This window comes from Salmo salar, chromosome ssa07 (assembly GCF_905237065.1).
Source record: "Salmo salar chromosome ssa07, Ssal_v3.1, whole genome shotgun sequence".
NCBI classification, from domain to species: domain Eukaryota; kingdom Metazoa; phylum Chordata; class Actinopteri; order Salmoniformes; family Salmonidae; genus Salmo; species Salmo salar.
The window spans coordinates 49,650,228-49,667,592 of record NC_059448.1 but is presented as its reverse complement, the minus strand read 5'-3'; the positions used below and the strand labels follow the sequence as shown (position 1 = coordinate 49,667,592).

Here is a 17,365-nt window from a genome sequence, read left to right as displayed (position 1 = left end):
AACACAACAGAGGACTAGATTGTTTTCCTCAGGGGGAGGTGAAACAGGTCTATAGGTAACTGTAGTTGGTAATATACTACCATTACACACACACACACACACACACACACACACACACACACACACACACACACACACACACACACACACACAGAGACACCCACAGAGAGGCAGTGAGGCACACAAACACACTCATATGCACACACATGCCCACACAGAGAGACACACACACAACCCTATAATAGCGTAGCTTATAATGTCAGGTGGTCTGTGTCTAAGTGATGTTTTCCCTATCCTAATGAAAGGCCATGAGAAAGACCTGGCTGTGATAAACACCCATTGTTAGTATTATGTCTTAAGAGCAGGTTATTGTGATGATATAATAATTGTGAAAGCTGTGTTTACTTATGGCCTCATTCCCTGTCACAATAGTTGCTCTGTTTCCTTTACCTTGTGACATTCCCTAATGCTATCATTTTGTTTGTTTGCTTGTTTGACCCTTCAATGTATAGGGTTAGGGTCAGAGGGCAATGTACTATTGACCTGAGGGTCAGGGAAGAAATAAAATATAAAATTAAGCCAACAGCCATTTGTTTTGTTGGGTATAAAACATCTTCCAGGTTTCCTGGTGATCAGTTATGACAATTACTGTGAGTACATGTGTACAAATGTTTCATGTAATGCTTATAAAGGCTTTATAAAAGCCTTATAAGGTAACCTAGAATGACGCTGCATGATTTTGCTCTTTGTGGTTCTATTTTTGGGTCACTGATCATTCATTGGTAAATACTGATATGGAGGCGGAGGATTCTGTTTCACACAGATAGAGGGGAGTTATATATTCAATAGTGACAACAGCAACATTAGATCCATCATGGCCGTCGAAGCAGACGGTCAGAGTTCACTTCATCATCTGTTATTTGTCTCTCAATGAGGACACACTGTCAGAGTATGACATCAAGAAAAACTTGCATCAGGTGGATGAATACCTATTATTGCTCAGGAATAGCCTTGCTATTGCTATTTTACTACAGCTCTTTAATTATTTGTTACTTTTATTTCTTATTCTTATTTTTGTTTAAACTGCATTGTTGGTTAAGGGCTTGTAAGTAAGCATTTCACCGTAAGGTTGTATTCGGCGCGTGTAACAAATAAAATTTGATTTGATTTGATTTCTCTAGATAGAAAAAAACACATTGGTCTCAACATTAAAACATTAATATTCTTTGTAGTAATGGTGGTAGTTTTTCACATTACACACACTTCAAATATCTAGATGTACGCATGATATATAGTTTCAATTTCAAGTTTGACGTTTTTATTAGTCATATGTAGAGGATACACATGGTATACACTGTCCAATAAAATGCTTACTTGCAGTTTCCTTCTCGACAATCAACAACAATAATAAATAATAGAAGATAAGAATAGGAACATAAAGTAAATCACTCAGTAGAATAGAATAGACATTTTAGCATAAGTATAATACAGGAAGGCACAATTTATTGTCCAACATTTACACATTTATCAGAGAAGGGAGCATTGGGGGACAAGTGTTTTAAATTTAGCAGTATTAGCAATAGTAAATAAGAGTCTGGTTGCAGCAGTTGTGTGTGTGTGTTTTTGTGCTTGTGTGCGTGTGCGCGTGCATGCCTGCGTGTGTGAGAGAGTGTGGATGTGTGATATAGGATAAATTATGCTTACAGGACCATTAGCTTTCGCTAAACCCATCCAAGCAGTAGTAGTGACCTATACATTACACCCATGCTGCTCGACAAGCCATATATAAATATCCTAATATGACATTTTAGGGAAAGGTTTATGGGTCGTGGTGGGGGCTGCGCTATTGCCGCTCAAGAGCCTGCTGCTCTTAGAATGAACTGGCAATGGGCCATGCCCTCATGATTCTGGGAGATTCAAAGACCAAAGCACCTCCCCTTTAATACTGTCTAAAAGGGACTTACGCAAGTGACTTGATCATCTCAAACTCTAATTGGGACAAAGGGCAATCCGAGCCGGCTGTGCTGAGAGAGTGGATCATTGGCAAACGAGGAAAGTGACAGAATAGATGAAGAACAGTCGGATTAGCCTAGCTGTGTGTGTTCTGTGTGTGTTTTGAGATTGCCTTGGCGATGGCAGAGAACAAATGTGTTAGACTGCGGCTCTATCATTAGAATGGTTACAGGAATGGGCAGAGGTTCAAATCTGGTGACTTCATACACATCTTTCTGTCATCCTTAAAGCATGTGAAATCAAATCCCCCTTCTCACTTGAACTGCAGCTAATATTATGGGCTGTTGATATCCTTTCTACTTTGGGCAAGATGATGCTGTAGATGACTGATTTTGAGTTAGATGACGATATTGACTTTTTGTATAGAAGTTTCTGCAGGTCTATTCTTTGGGAGTGTTGACTTTTGAGACCCTGTCTATTCTAAGATAATGACAGAGATATACAGTACTTTGTGTAAGAGAAGGAGGTAGAAATAAGTTATTATTTTGGTAAAAGGGATTTTAGAGACCAATTCAAGTTATGGAAAGATGGTAGATGGTAGAGATCCATTGAGACAGGGAAGATAGCTTCGAGGCATATGTTATTTTGGTGTTCCACAACACAGTCTGACATCTTTGCAATTCCGCTCATATGAGATTTTTACACATCAAAGGCTACCCCATTGCCTTTCGTCACTCCCACACAACGTTCGTCGCTCAGTGCAGGCGGAATCATTGCTCTATCTGACGTAAGACCCTGATAAGATTTTGATTAGTCATTTCAAACTGTAACGATCAATTATCTTAAGAAAAAGCAGGCTATCTCACCCCATGACCTAATCAATTTTTTTCTCTTTAAGTTCAGTCCATCGTCTCTTAAAAACAATCACATCATGATATGGTTGTCAGTTCCAAAACTCTGATACTCTGTGAGTGACAATCTCTTTGATGAAGAGTGTGAGGAAGGATGCTTGTCCTGCTGGCATCCAGTTAGAAAAGTAAATCGAGTTAACAGTTCTTTTGATTCAGTCGTTGAATTCCAATTTTGACGAGAACACAGGTTGACAGATGACTACACTGGCCTTACTGGTATTTGAAAACCTTTAGAGGTGAAGGGTTAACACTTACAATTACATGCTTTTCTCGCTTATGGTGCAGAGAGTTACAGCACCAAAACACAGGTGTGTATATATACCATATATGTGGATGTTTGTGTGAATCTCACTTTGTCTTGACAAAGGTCTCTGACCAGAACATTGATAATGGATTCTGCAGAGGAAAAAACAGGAGACTTTGTATTTTAATATCAACTAAAGGATCCCTGTACCAGTAATGACAAATATAATATTCAGGTTCCGGTAGAGATGTTGTTGAATGTATTGTCTGTACAATTTCTCTACTGCTATGCAATACTAGTGTCAGTAAGTAACAAAACAAACTTGCATTTACAGTTGCTAAAACATTGGCTCAATAATAAACTGTTTTCTACTTTGACAACACCCTCAGTAAATACATGTCACATGCTTCGTAAACAACAGCTGTAGACTAACAGTGAAATGCAGTGACTAAGATAGAGGAACTCCTATACAAAATGTCTTTGGTATGTGTTTACACTTAAAAAAGAAGGGTTATATCGCTTGCTTCATCTATGGAACCCCCAAAAGGTTCTATATGGAACCTTTTTCTATGAGGGGAAGGTAGGTGTGACCTGTCTTATATAACATACAAGCTATACATTAACACACAAAACTAGACATCTTCAAGTAGGCCCACCTTCCTTTATAGGCTATAAACAGAACAAACCTAGACTAGGCCTATATCCCCAACTTGCTTTCAGTCAATAGCATGAATAGTCATCACAGAGTAGCTAAGGTAGGCTATAAAATTGACAGTGCTTTATTTGTGAAATTCTTTTTTTTCTTTTTCTGATGTGAATACAGAAAAAGTGGAAGGTCAGAAACCCTCTTTTCCACCACCCCCAATCCCAAGACAGTGGTTAACAGTGGAGGCTATTATAAGGAGTCTTTTAAAGACCTTGGCTACTGACATTTCAGGGCAATATGTCACATTACATCTTATATTGATTAAATCTGATGAAGTTATAGGTTTAAGGGTTAAAAATGGTAACCTTTTTTCTAGATTACCTATCCATATGGGTGGGCGTATGGAACAAACAGGATAGACTACTTTTCAAGAAAGCCTAAAGTCAGATGGAGTGAGCACTGCATAGATGTTCAATCACAGCTAGATTTGTCCAATATTTTTATCCAATCCTCATCAGACGAATGGTGACGTGCGTAACAGCGCTCCGCTAGGTTGCCTTCTGTCTATTGACAGTCAGCGACTGCGCAAAGCCTACCTTGTAGTCTACTACCTAAGGTGGGAGGACTTCGGAGGAGGGTACAGTATTGACTCCCTCTACTTAAATAAGCGATTGAACATAGAAGTGGAGGGTATGGGGGACTGAACTGCATCCATTAACCCAACATCACGGAGGAAATTCTCTGACAAGAACGCACTAAACGCAATTGGAGTGAATAGGAAAATACACCGTCGATGGGTAGATTGCCGGTATATCGCGTTATTGGACCTCAGTGACACACACATGCCAGTTTTCTCTTCGCCATCCAGAACCTTGGTTTGGTGACTCACTCTTCGTTCGTTCATTTTCTGGATTTCGTTGCCTGCCCGGCGAGGAGAGTAGTAACCTACATAATGAAGTTCAAGCCGAACCAGACCAGAACTTATGATGGCGAGGGCTTCAAGAAACGAGCGGCATGCTTGTGCTTCAAGAACGACCGTGAAGAAGAGGTATAACGTTAACGTTAGATGATTATATTTCTAGATGGTTATATTTCTCATTGACAGTTCAGGGGATCGATGCTGTCCTGTCTTTAAACCAAACCACTGTTCTCGGCTATATCCTACACTTGTCAATATTGTATCTATAATTGCCTATTGTAATAGACTTAAATAGGTTTTCATTGTGGTTTTACCACTTAATTCATCAGAAAATGTCGATGTGCGGGGGCTGTCTTGCGGTGTCTGAAAGAAATGCTTCGGAGGGTTTTTTCAAAACCTAATGATTAGAGGTGTAGGCTTGATGTTAAACAAAAAAACAGAAGTGTTAGTCTATTTACACGCTTTTTATTGGCCTACGTTCCATAGCGTTAGTAATACATCCTTAGTGGTGTTGTGTGACTGCCTGCGGCTATCCAGTTTGGGCTAGTTTGAGAGCAAAGCGAGGGGGGCGAGGCGCTCTGTTGCATGTTTCATTTGACGGGCGGGACATCAGTCCAGCCACTGCTACATTGTATGACGATACCACTGTACTAATGCATACGAGTTTAAATACTACTAACAATATCACCGTCATCATTTTACACTTTATAATCTCTGCTGCCTCATGAAAATGAAATGAAAATGCGTTATTGATGAAGTGGCCATTTTGTAAGACAGGGTTTCAGTATCCTAGGCTAAAACCAAAGGTAGCCTACTGAAAAGTAGTCTCAATCAGTGCTTTGTTTTTATATTTCTGGTTTGAGAGAATATCTTTAACAAGTTGCTGTAGTCCTAGACATATTACTTGTAATAGTTTCTGGTTTTTAACGTGCTTCACCGTGATAGTCTACGCACCACCACGATGCAAGCGTTCACAGTCTGTTTTAACAAAATGGACTATCTACCCAAGTCAATTTCCCCGAAATTATAACGACATATAGGACTCGTTCCACACATAAAAAAAAAGAATTAAATGGGAAGCAATTATTTCCATGAAATAGGCTATATTGTTATGCATGTGTCATTTCAGTCAATATAACATGCTCCAATAGTTTCTGCCTAGGACTATTTAAATGTTTAAAGCCACAATTTATACAGATATGACATAGACCTACTACCGTAACAAGTTAAATAAGCCCACTTTATCATAACCAAAATCTAAGGACCTATTCCATTGTTATGTGTTACTATTTCATTTCACGGTAAAGTCTACACCAGTTGTATTCTGCGCATGTGACAAATACAATTTGATTGATTTGATTTGTTGTCATAGGAGACTTAGTAAGCAAATTGTCATTTTTCAGTGCATGAACAAAAGTCGAGAAGACTAAGGTTGGTCATTAATGTAAAAGTGGCAATGCTTTTCATTTCTTACTGAGCCACACGCATTGTTTATGAACAGCTCCTACATTTGGATTTGTACTGTCTGATAGAAATCCAAATTTGTATCAGACAGTTCAAGACACTGCAGCCTCTGACTTCCCTGCACCACTGTTATGCAACATATAAGCTGCAGACTTTATCTGTCTGTCATTAAGAACTCTATCAGAGCACTCAAGTATTTGTACCACACACACACACACACACACACACACACACACACACACACACACACACACACACACACACACACACACACAGAGAGATGGCCTGAAGGAGAAACTGTTAATCCTTAAGACTGCGGGAGCCTTGTTCTCTCCCTCATGTATAGCCGATTCTTTCAGGAACAAGGAATAGAGATATCAGTTGGCTGTGTGTCAGTGTGTGCCGTGCCATAGGCACATTGCATTGTGGTAGAGCAGGTGGAAGGCTTTCTCACTGAGTTATATTAATGAGACTGCCCAATCTGTCTCAATACTGCATCCCAATCTCCCCTTTCATTTTTACTTGTGAAGTATTTATTAACATTAGTAATTACCTACACATACAATCTTGTTGCTGACATTTGATATGTAATGCTATAAAACAAGTAAACCTTTGTGTAATATCTTAGCTTTTTTAAATATTTAAGATACCTGTGGTGGAACAAATGGAGACCATCTTCAATCACTCACCTGTGTCAAGGGTATTGTTAGGTCAGGAAATGCATTGCCTGTGTCTGTTCAACTGTTACTGAGCTGTTGTAATGTATAGAGCCCATCCCCAGGAACATCTTTAGAGTTTGCTCTGGGACTGTCCAGCTACTCTGTCGTACTTGCATGCACTCGTTAACCTCTCTTGGGGAGACCCACGGTTCACACTATTCAACAGCCAGTGAAAAATCAGAGCGCCAAATTCAAAACCACAAAATGTCATAATTCAAAGTTCTCAAACATATGACTATTTTACACCATTTTAAAGATACACGTCCCCTTAATGTAACCACATTGTCTGATTTCAAAAAGGCTTTACGGCGAAAGCATAAAGTTAGATTATGTTAGGACAGTTCCAACACAAGAAAAACCACACAGCCATTTTCCTAGCAAGGACAGGTGTCACAAAAACCAGAAAACCAGCTAAAATTATGCACTAACCTTTGACGATCTTCATCAGATGACACTCCTAGGACGTCATGTTACACAATACATGCATTTTTTGTTCGATCAAGTTCATATTTATATCCAAAAACATTTTACATTGCCGCGTGATGTTCAGAAAATATTTTGCCGTGAAAATACTGCCCCCTACCCAAGAGAGGTTAAGCCTGAACAGGAGAAAAGCCTCTGTGGCTCCTGCGTGGCCAATACTGTCTTTGCCAATGCCACCTCTTTGTGCCAATCCCATGCTGTTGAATCCCTGAAGGATTGTGGCCTATCTATATCTGAAGACCTTGTCTCAACCTGCTTTGGTCAGATCTCAGCAATCAAATCTGTCCCCTTTGTGGAGCTGGAACAAAAATGTAGCTTCTCCTGCACCCCCCCCCCACACACACACACACACATACACACACACACAACATGTTAGACATGACCCCCCCCCATTGAGAGGGCCTGAGTAGGTTAATAGGAACTCTGTGTGATGTCAGAGACTTTGTTTAAGGAATGGAAAAGGAGAAAGAGGAACCCTCTAGGTTCAGGTGTTCAGTGACTAGGTTTAAAGTCCAACAAGGGAAAACAGGAACATCCCTCAGGGCCAGTGGGTGGGTCATTTGCCTCCAACAACAGTAGAGACTAGAAGAGCGTTCATGCCAGAGGGTAGGAGCGATCTGTTATGGTTGCCTTCATCCAGCAATGGGTGTCTCCCTGAGACTGTATTTATTACAGTACATTGTGTCTTTTCAGTCTACTGTGTCGCTACAAGACTAAGGGTTTGTTGAAGTACGGTTTATTGTTGGTCTGGATGTACTAAAGGGTAGCCTATTACTAGGCAAATGATGTTGCCCTACTTGTACATTTCTAGATAGGAGTTAAAGCTGTATTGAATGCGTGGGGTCTGGAATTGGCATATAGTTGGGCTTACTTTTTTTAATATCGACTAGGCTGAAAGTAGGTGTATTTGGTGTAAAACAAGGGGCAGCAAACTTCCGTATGTTGACTTCATAGGTCTATTTTGGTTATGACTAACCACGCTCCTAATGCATTAATACTCCAGTCTAAAACTTCAAACCTCCGTAGGCTGGCATGTGGGAGACTGGTTGGTTTGACAGCCACAGGCGTATTGCTCCTCCGAGAAAGTAGGTGTTTATTTCCTCCCTGAGATTCCTGGCCCGTTTAGCAGGCTTACAAAACACACTGGAATCTCGCTGGGAGACGCTGCTCTATTCCCTCTGGGCCCCCCCTCCATCTGCACCTGACCTTTGACCTATCTAATATGTTGGTGTGGCGTTTTGCTCCTCGCTGTGCCGAGTGTTCCTCAGTGCCATGATTTTTCAGTGGGACATACCTTGTTAGCCTAAGCTGTTGACATAAATTACATGAACAAAGTTTTGTATATTACATGAATTTGTATGAGGTGCTGACAAGCCTTATATCTTTCCTGGAAAGAGTTAAATTCGTAAAAGTTCATATCCACCCACATTTTGAGCAAGAAATAGAAAAGATAGGACTTAAAGTGAAGCAAAAATAATACTGGCAGGATGTAGTCTAGCTAGCTTTGTTTTGTAAACTCCACGGTAGACACTGTCAAACGCAGTGACATCCCTGAGCTGCTTAAAGCCTTGCCCCCAAAAACATATTTGCAAAAGGCCCACAGCGGTGCCCCACCCCCATATATAAACACAGACAGTACCTCCCCCAACACACACATGTACACTCACATTCTGAAGCGCTAGCAGTCTGTTATACATAGAATGAACCTACTAACCTATGTCCATGGTTTATGGCTTTATAATGTAGGCTACTAAGCAGACAGTCTGGTCTACCCCGCTGATTCAGTTGGATCCCCTCTGTATGTGGCGCCCGTAAATATAGCTAACCGTCTCACTCCCTGTCCACCCTCCATCCCCTCTTAGCCCGGGACGAGCCTGATGAGATGTCGGCTCAGTTAAGGTCCGGGAACATTATGTGGTGACCCAGAGTGGAAGGGTGACATGTGCCGTATCCACTGTGTTGCCTCTCTTGACTTGTCACTTCCTGGCTCCTGGCTCGGGCAACAACAAGTCTGCTCCAGCAATCCCACAATCCCATTAGAGCAGCACAGAGGAGTGTCAAAGCCGAGCTGCTAGCTGATATTACATGGTTGTCAGGCTGACACACTGGTCCCGTATAGAGTAGTCTGGATGGGGGGAAAAGATGGAAGGTGAAAGCCACACAAGCTGCTTCTGACGCTGGATCACTGTAGTATGTCGTATTCGACTGACTTGAGTTGGATATTTCCTCAACATGGTGAAAGAGACAACTGAGCAACTATGAGCCCCATAGGTCGTGTGCGTGTGCGTGTGCGTGTGCGTGGCGTGTGTGTGTGTGTGTGTGTGTATTGCATCATGACAATGCAGATACATGCTCATTCAATCTGTACGGATCGTTGTACATGGCAGACTGTGGTGTAATTTAAGCTCAGGCACCTGCTTCGATGCGCCCAAAAATACCTGATCTGGGTCAATCGATCAGCCAAGGTGGAGCAGAGGGCCCTGTGGTGGAGCAGAGGGCCCTGTGGTGGAGCAGAGGGCCCTGTGGTGGAGCAGAGGGCCCTGTGGTGGAGCAGAGGGCCCTGTGGTGGAGCAGAGGGCCCTGTGGTGGAGCAGAGGGCCCTGTGGTGGAGCAGAGGGCCCTGTGGTGGAGCAGAGGGCCCTGTGGTGGAGCAGAGGGCCCTGTGGTGGCGCTGGACTCACAGAGCTATTGTGTTTTCTCTTCCAGGTGTTGCTGGTGAGCAGCAGTCGGCATCCGGACCAGTGGATCGTCCCAGGTGGAGGGATGGAGCCGGAGGAGGAGCCCTGTGGCGCAGCAGTCAGAGAGGTGTTTGAAGAGGTGAGTTCACCTGTCATCATCATGTAAAGGAAAGATCCAATCATTCTGAATGTTATATTGTTTTTGTGCATCTCTGAGTGATGTTCTATCAATTCCGAGGGTCATTTCATGTTTTCATATGATGCAAAACTTTTTCAGATACACATAAAAATAAAAGAATGACCCGGGAGTCGATAGAGCATCGCTCAGAGATGCACAAAAACAATATCACATTCAGAATGATTGGATCTTTCCTTTAATCCAATCAATCATCACCATAATCATCAGTGATGATGAAATTGAAATGAATCACGAAGTGGGTGTGTAACTAATAGCTATATGCACGCACAAAACACACATTGATTTGATGGTCATTCATTGATTTGTCTGTAAAGAACATGCCTTTTAGCGATGGGGGAGACTATTGTAATGTGTTAGTTGTAAACTCTGGCTTCAAGTCATGTAGTGATCATGTCATCTATATGAGTATCAAACTCTGGCCCCTGATTGGTCATTTAAAGGCAATGTGCCGGAATGTCTGTAGGCCCTAAATATTCTCATATACACTATGAGTTAGATAGAGACACACCCTCTATAATTCACCATTGCCTTCCTTGTGGCATGTGACTGACCTTGTCGATCTCCTGGGATGTCTCAATGGCACATCACAGCATGTTTTCTCCAGCGTGGCTTCACAGCTAAAGGGTTCAGCTCTGAGAGACTTGATGTATGCAATGATTGTGGGTGACGGGAACTCACTTATGACATGACACAATTGGGAGGTATGTTTTGGTGGGTCCAAGGTGGGTTTGTAGAGAAGGGGGTCAGAAGGATTTGGTTTGGGTAGTGACTGAGGAGCTCATGGTATTCCAAAGGTCCAGCTGGTGGGAAACCTAACGTACTTGGGTACGTCAGCAGGCTAAACTTGGCTCCCTGCTGGATCCAGCACATTCACAGGTCCTAAAGCCTGTCCAGTGGAAATGGGCAGATTATTTGTGAAGCTTGATAAAGGAGAAGGAAGGGGAATAGGGGCTGGGTCATGTGTCTTTTTGGAAACACTAACCTCTCTGATTTTGAGCTCTAAATATACAGCAGGACTGGGTGGGTTTGTGTTGTGATATTCAATCACATTATATTGGTCAACGTTCTGAGCTCTCTCTCACTCACACACACACACACACACACACACACACACACACACACACACACACACACACACACACACACTCTCTCTCTCTCTCTTCACATCTCAACACACACTCTTCACATCTCAACACACACTCCTAACTCCAGTCGAAGGTTTTCATTCTAAACCCCCACACAGTATTGTTAAGAATTGGGATTTCTCTACTTTCCTTTTTAATCTAACGCAAGTGTTTTGGTTTGTCAATTTGCCATAGGCCCAATACTGTCATCTCACGTCCCCCTAATGCCTCTCTCCTCTCTCCCACCAGGCAGGAGTGAAAGGCAAGTTGGGACGTCTCCTAGGTGTGTTTGAGGTAAGGCGTGACTCTGGGCTGGCAGTAATTATAAGATGGTTACATTTTTACTCCCTGAAAAACTGTCATTGCTATCTTAGTGTAAATTGTCACATGAATGAAATTCAAGAATAGAAAATGAGTGGATTTGGTTGATGCCTAGTCACGGGTTGGCGAACTACCCTAAAGCATGTGCACCCTCTGAAAGCAGAGGTTCTTCTAACCTGCATTTTGAAATGTAGTTTTCTTTTTAACTTTACAGCAGAATCAAGACCGAAAGCACCGAACGTACGTTTACGTGTTGACCGTGACGGAGACATTGGAAGCATGGGAAGACTCGGTCAACATAGGTGAGTCTATGGTCACATGACATCAGGACTTCACTGTCTAGTACAATAATCTGTTTCTCCAGGAAGGATATTGCCAGTAGCAACAGGCCTCACAGACTAAATAATGAAATCCCACTCACTGACTAAAAGGCCTGGGATTGCAGAAAACAAGCAACAAACAACTTCAATATTTTTCCAATAATATCCGGCTTCACCTAATCTAAAGTTTGGAGTCATAACGCATCAATTCCAAAGTGGCTGATTAAGACTCAACTTATGCTGCTAACAGCTAAATGACACCAGCCTGCTAGCTTTGGAGAGGTGGACTAAAATAGCTGGTAAAAGGTAGAGTAAAATGTGAACGTGCGATTGGATTACTGAGCAGGTCATCTATCCCAGGCCTTCCCAAACAGACCTTGACTCACCACTGACTGCACCGAACAGTGTGACCTGACCTCTGAAATCCATTTAACATCCTTTAGACTTCATCAGTCTTTTTCCTGAGTGGCTGGAGCTTTTAGTCCTTATAGATCTTACAGTAGGCAGTATATCAGCCTCAGTCTTTCTTTTGTTTTTGTTTACCGATTTAACCGCACCAATATTTGTTCCTTTGCACTCAAAATCCTCATTCCTGTTAACACACAGGATTACCAAACATGGGCTACAACTTGTTCCTCAAAAATAATGTTGTGAAAGCATGCCACTGTGATTGACCTTTCCTTTAAATGAGCTCATGTCTATGGCCTCATCTTCACGCAATAACAACGTAGCTGTTGTTAGAGATAATCAATGTATTCTGATAACATCTATTCAAAAGGGCTATTAGCACCCTTCACAAGACTTTAGGTAGGCTGAAATTAAAAGGGGCATTTTGAATGTTTAGATGACAAACGTTGGGCATGTTTGCAGATTGGTAAGGGGATATCAGAATATTTTATTGACAGTGACACATGGGGTTGATCCAGATCCCATTTATTTGTGAGAAGATCCCCCACCCCTTAAAGGGCAAATGTCACACTAAGTTCATGTGGAAAACCCCAGTAGTTCTGAATGCTGACTGGTTATTGGGAGTGTATTAAAGACATGCTCTGGAACTTTGGCGACTAGCAAGTATTAAGCGCTTTGGGCCAGTAACCAAAAGGTCTCTGGTTCAAATCATTTTTATGAAACCCTTAATCAAGTTAACACTTCATAGGTGATATTCAATTTCAAAATGACTCAGGACAATGCCGCCTTCAGGTGGTTGGTGTATAACATCCACTGCTTGCCCCCCTCCCCCCGGTGGTCAACAGAAGGAGTAATTCACACTCTGTCTCTGTCTCCCCCTGCAGGTCGTAAACGGGAGTGGTTCACAGTGGACGAAGCCATCAAAGTCCTGCAGCACCACAAGCCGGACCACGCTGAGTACTTGAAGCGGCTTCATCTCAGCTGCTCTCCAACTAATGGGAACTCCCTGCTCCCCAGCCAGCCCCCTAATGACAACTTCCCTCGTTACGGCCCCCCCACCACAGGATCTGTTCTGGGCCCCTCGCGCAGATAGGACTGGCCCCTTCCCACGCCTATGAACTATCTTCTACCTGTACAGATACACTGAAAACTGACGTTTTGCATGAATATAAGAATCCTCAGAGTCACGGCTCACGCCACATGTATGTAAATTACTGTATACTTGGACAAACCAAAGCCATACTTGGAACTGTGTCTGGATGATTCAGTTAAGGAATGCCTTTCAGTAACTTCTTTAAGAATGTTCTATTGGAGTCAACTGTATTATTTTCTTCCATAATTAAGAAAATAACACAACATGGCTGCCACAGAAAAGGGGTCATTGGCTGACAATAGGATGGAAAATGGCAGTGTCATTGGACCTCGGGAGCTGGCGCAGTATTGACAACAAAGAGATGCTACCTCAGTTGGACGAGCACTGGAAGGATGTCTTAGCACGGTGTCGGATTCACTTTGGCTGGTGTTTAACCTGTACAAACAAACTACAGCTCAAAAATATGACTTTATCTACTTCAAGTAGTACCATAATGTGTGGACAGAAGACAAGGGCTCATTATTGTCCCTCCCCCTTCACCTCAGTAATTGGTGCCCTTCTTCAAGTTTAGTTGTAAAAACAACACATTTTGTATTTCTTATATGGAGCATTTCACATTTAATTGCCTTTAATTGTGTTGCCTTGATTGTCATCAGTTTTTTTTCTCCATCTAGCATGATCATGAATAACAATAATTTGATATACTAATTTAATTATTAACCCCCGCCCCATATATGATCTGGTCATTCTTCATAAGAGTCTCTTTACTAGTTGAAGGCAGGCCCTCTTTAATATAATAATATCTATATTTCATTCAATTGCCACAAATGATGTCTCCTCAATGCTGAGATAATGTACCTTAATCCACACTTGTGCATCTTGTCTGACCACTGAATGAGGATTGAACCCCCCCCCCACACAGGGGACGTGTAAATACTTTGCTGCAGAGAAGTGTAGAGTTATGTGTCTGGTTAACAGAAATGCAACCATATGAACTTTTCTTCTCCATATTTGCGATTTGTTTTTCTAATGATGTCAAAAAAAAAGCTGTACCATGTAGTGAAGGTGTGACGGTAAAAAATGTCTCTCCTTTCAGTTCCACCTGAGAACAGAGATGAGATGACATGGGACAACGAATAGGGAAGTAGTCTGAAAGCGAACGGATGGAAATGAGTGCTTTCCGTGTTAGATTTATGGTGGAACGACACTGGCGGTTAGGCTGGACATGGAAATGTTCTTACGATGAACATGGATGTGAGATATTATAGTTGAGAACACACTTGTAAATTGTAGTGCTTTACTGGAGATTACACAAACATGAGTAGTTTCACTTTTTAATCTTATCACTCAACCACTATCTCACCCAGACTCCCAGCATTCATTTTATCACAAGAATACCCCTCTGAGGCAGACATTGTCAAATACATACCAGTATGTCAACTTTCAAATACTTGAGGTATTGTAGGGTGGGTGGAGTTTGTACTTTTGGGATTATTCCACTGGTTCCATTTTACTAGGCAAGTTAAATCAAGTGCACTGTATTTTACATGTGTACTTGACCAAGGTCTGCCATTGTGGATAATGCTTATTTTAATTTGTGCTCATGCTTCATCAAAGCAGTTTTTTGGGAGGGAATGTTTAGGAGCCAGTAAATAACTGAAGAAAGGGTTAAAAGATGAAGGTGGGATCTATTGTGAGTTTGATATTGACCCTTCTTAAAATCTGTTGCATGAAAAGATTTCACCGGCCTGTCTGATTGGACAGTCATCTGGCTTGTCAAGTCCTTCTATAAAACCTGTCATTGGATAATGTCTGCCACTTGGTCAGACTACATGTGTTGTTTGTTGCATACATTGTGTCTGTGTGACAAATACATATCGATCCTATGGCAAATGTTTGATATAATTGGCCAGGCAGAATGATATAGTCAAAATCGACTTACTCTATCCCTGTCTAATACATGATAATATTTGGTACATTTGGTAATGTTCTATGGATTTCAAAAAATACATGGTTATTCATGAAACTATCACCTTTAACCAGTTGTATTGTTTATGGATATAACAATTGATGGGGATTGGATTAATGCATACTGGTACACTACATTCAGGAAGGAAAGTAAGGACATTAATGCTACTTGTTCTGAATTGTGAGGACCTTTTTTTTATTTATTGCGGGAAAAAAGTGGCAAATGTACAGCGGCTGTAGTTTTATTTTGAATGAATTACCCCCATGGACCCTTATTACTGACACTAAACAGTCCCTGTATAATGAATGGGTGGGGGACTGCTGTGAATGTGTGCTGGTCAACTTTGTTCCAGGCACTCTCTCACTAAGGTGTCTTGAAGCACTCACTAGTTTATCAATGCAAACAGAATTTCCTTTATGATCATATGAACAGTGAAATTGGATAAAGTGGATTGCAGACTTTTGTTTGGAATAATAATTCATTAAAAGGGAATTACTTGACTCCAGCCTGTTTGTAATGTCTGTACTGTATCTACTCATTTTGTTCAGTGTTTCTCCAGTCTTTTGGTACATATGTATTGTAAGTCGCTCTGGATAAGAGCGTCTGCTAAATGACGTAAATGTACATTGTTGGTGCATGGTTGTGTGAGGGGGGTGTTAGTGGGTGGGTCAGGTGTTACTTTGTGTTCGTTTTCCAATAAAAAGACAGTATAGAACAGGAAGTCCACAAGGATACTGCATGGAAACGGACACAAGATGACTGCTCCAGGGCACTTAGGAGGGGTGAATGAGACTCACTGACCTTCAATATTTTTAAGGTTGTTGAAAAAATGATAGGCTGCAGCCCAATGAACTGAAAATTAAGTTGGAAAATCAAATTGTATTTATAAAGCCATCAGACATCACAAAGTGCTTTATAGTAAGGTGTCTGCTCATGTAACTACAATGTACACTGAGGAAAAATATAAATAAAACATGTACAGTCGTGGATAAAAGTTGAATGACACAAATATTAATTTTCACAGTCTGCTGCCTCAGTTTGTATGATGTCAATTTGCATATACTCCAGAATGTTATGAGAGTGATCAGATGAATTGCAATTAATTGCAAAGTCCCTCTTTGCCATGCAAATTAACTGAATCCCCCAAAAACATTTCCACTGCATTTCAGCCCTGCCACAAAAGGACCAGCTGACATCATGCTAGTGATTCTCTCGTTAACACGGGTGTGAGTGTTGACGAGGACAAGGCTGGAGATCACTCTGTCATGCTGATTGAGTTTGAATAACAGACTGGAAGCTTCAAAAGGAGGGTGGTGCTTGGAATCATTGTTCTTCCTCTGTCAACCATGGTTACCTGCAAGGAAACCCGTACCGTCATCATTGCTTTGCACAAAAAGGGCTTCACAGGCAAGGATATTGCTGCCAGTAAGATTGCACCTAAATCAACCATTTATCGGATCATCAAGAACTTAAAGGAGAGCTGTTCAATTGTTGTGAAGAAGGCTTCAGGGCACCCAAGAAAGTCCAGCAAGCGCCAGGACCGTCTCCTAAAGTTGATTCAGCTGCGGGATCGGGGCACCACCAGTGCAGAGCTTGCTCAAGAATGGCAGCAGGCAGGTGTGAGTGCATCTGCACGCACAGTGAGGGGAAGACTTTTGGAGGATGGCCTGGTGTCAAGAAGGGCAGCAAAGAAGCCACTTCTCTCCAGGAAAAACATCAGGGACAGACGGATATTCTGCAAAAGGTACAGGGATTGGACTGCTGAGGACTGGGGTTTGGGGCATCCGGAAAAAAGCTTGTCCGGAGAAGACAAGGTGAGCGCTACCATCAGTCCTGTTTCATGCCAACAGTAAAGCATCCTGAGACCATTCACGTGTGGGGTTGCTTCTCAGCCAAGGGAGTGGGCTCACTCAC

The 17,365-nt window shown here is 41.9% G+C and overlaps 1 protein-coding gene across 1 annotated transcript; it reads left to right on the top strand.

The window, feature by feature from the left end:
* Positions 1 to 4,361: 4,361 nt before the first annotated feature.
* On the top strand, positions 4,362 to 15,951 carry LOC106609526 (diphosphoinositol polyphosphate phosphohydrolase 3-beta). Its single transcript, XM_014208445.2, has 5 exons — positions 4,362 to 4,802; positions 10,046 to 10,156; positions 11,590 to 11,634; positions 11,876 to 11,963; positions 13,274 to 15,951. Exons 1-5 carry the CDS (start codon positions 4,707 to 4,709, stop codon positions 13,480 to 13,482), a joined length of 549 nt encoding a protein of 182 aa, XP_014063920.1. The 5' UTR covers positions 4,362 to 4,706; the 3' UTR covers positions 13,483 to 15,951.
* The last annotated feature ends 1,414 nt before the right edge of the window (positions 15,952 to 17,365 follow it).

Excerpts from the sequence above, each read along its gene's own strand:
- LOC106609526 (XM_014208445.2), top strand. The coding sequence starts at position 4,707 with ATGAAGTTCAAGCCGAACCAGACCAGAACTTATGATGGCGAGGGCTTC. Across the intron at positions 4,803-10,045 it reads AGAACGACCGTGAAGAAGAG|GTGTTGCTGGTGAGCAGCAG; the intron begins GTATAACGTTAA and ends TTTCTCTTCCAG. Across the intron at positions 11,964-13,273 it reads GGAAGACTCGGTCAACATAG|GTCGTAAACGGGAGTGGTTC; the intron begins GTGAGTCTATGG and ends CTCCCCCTGCAG.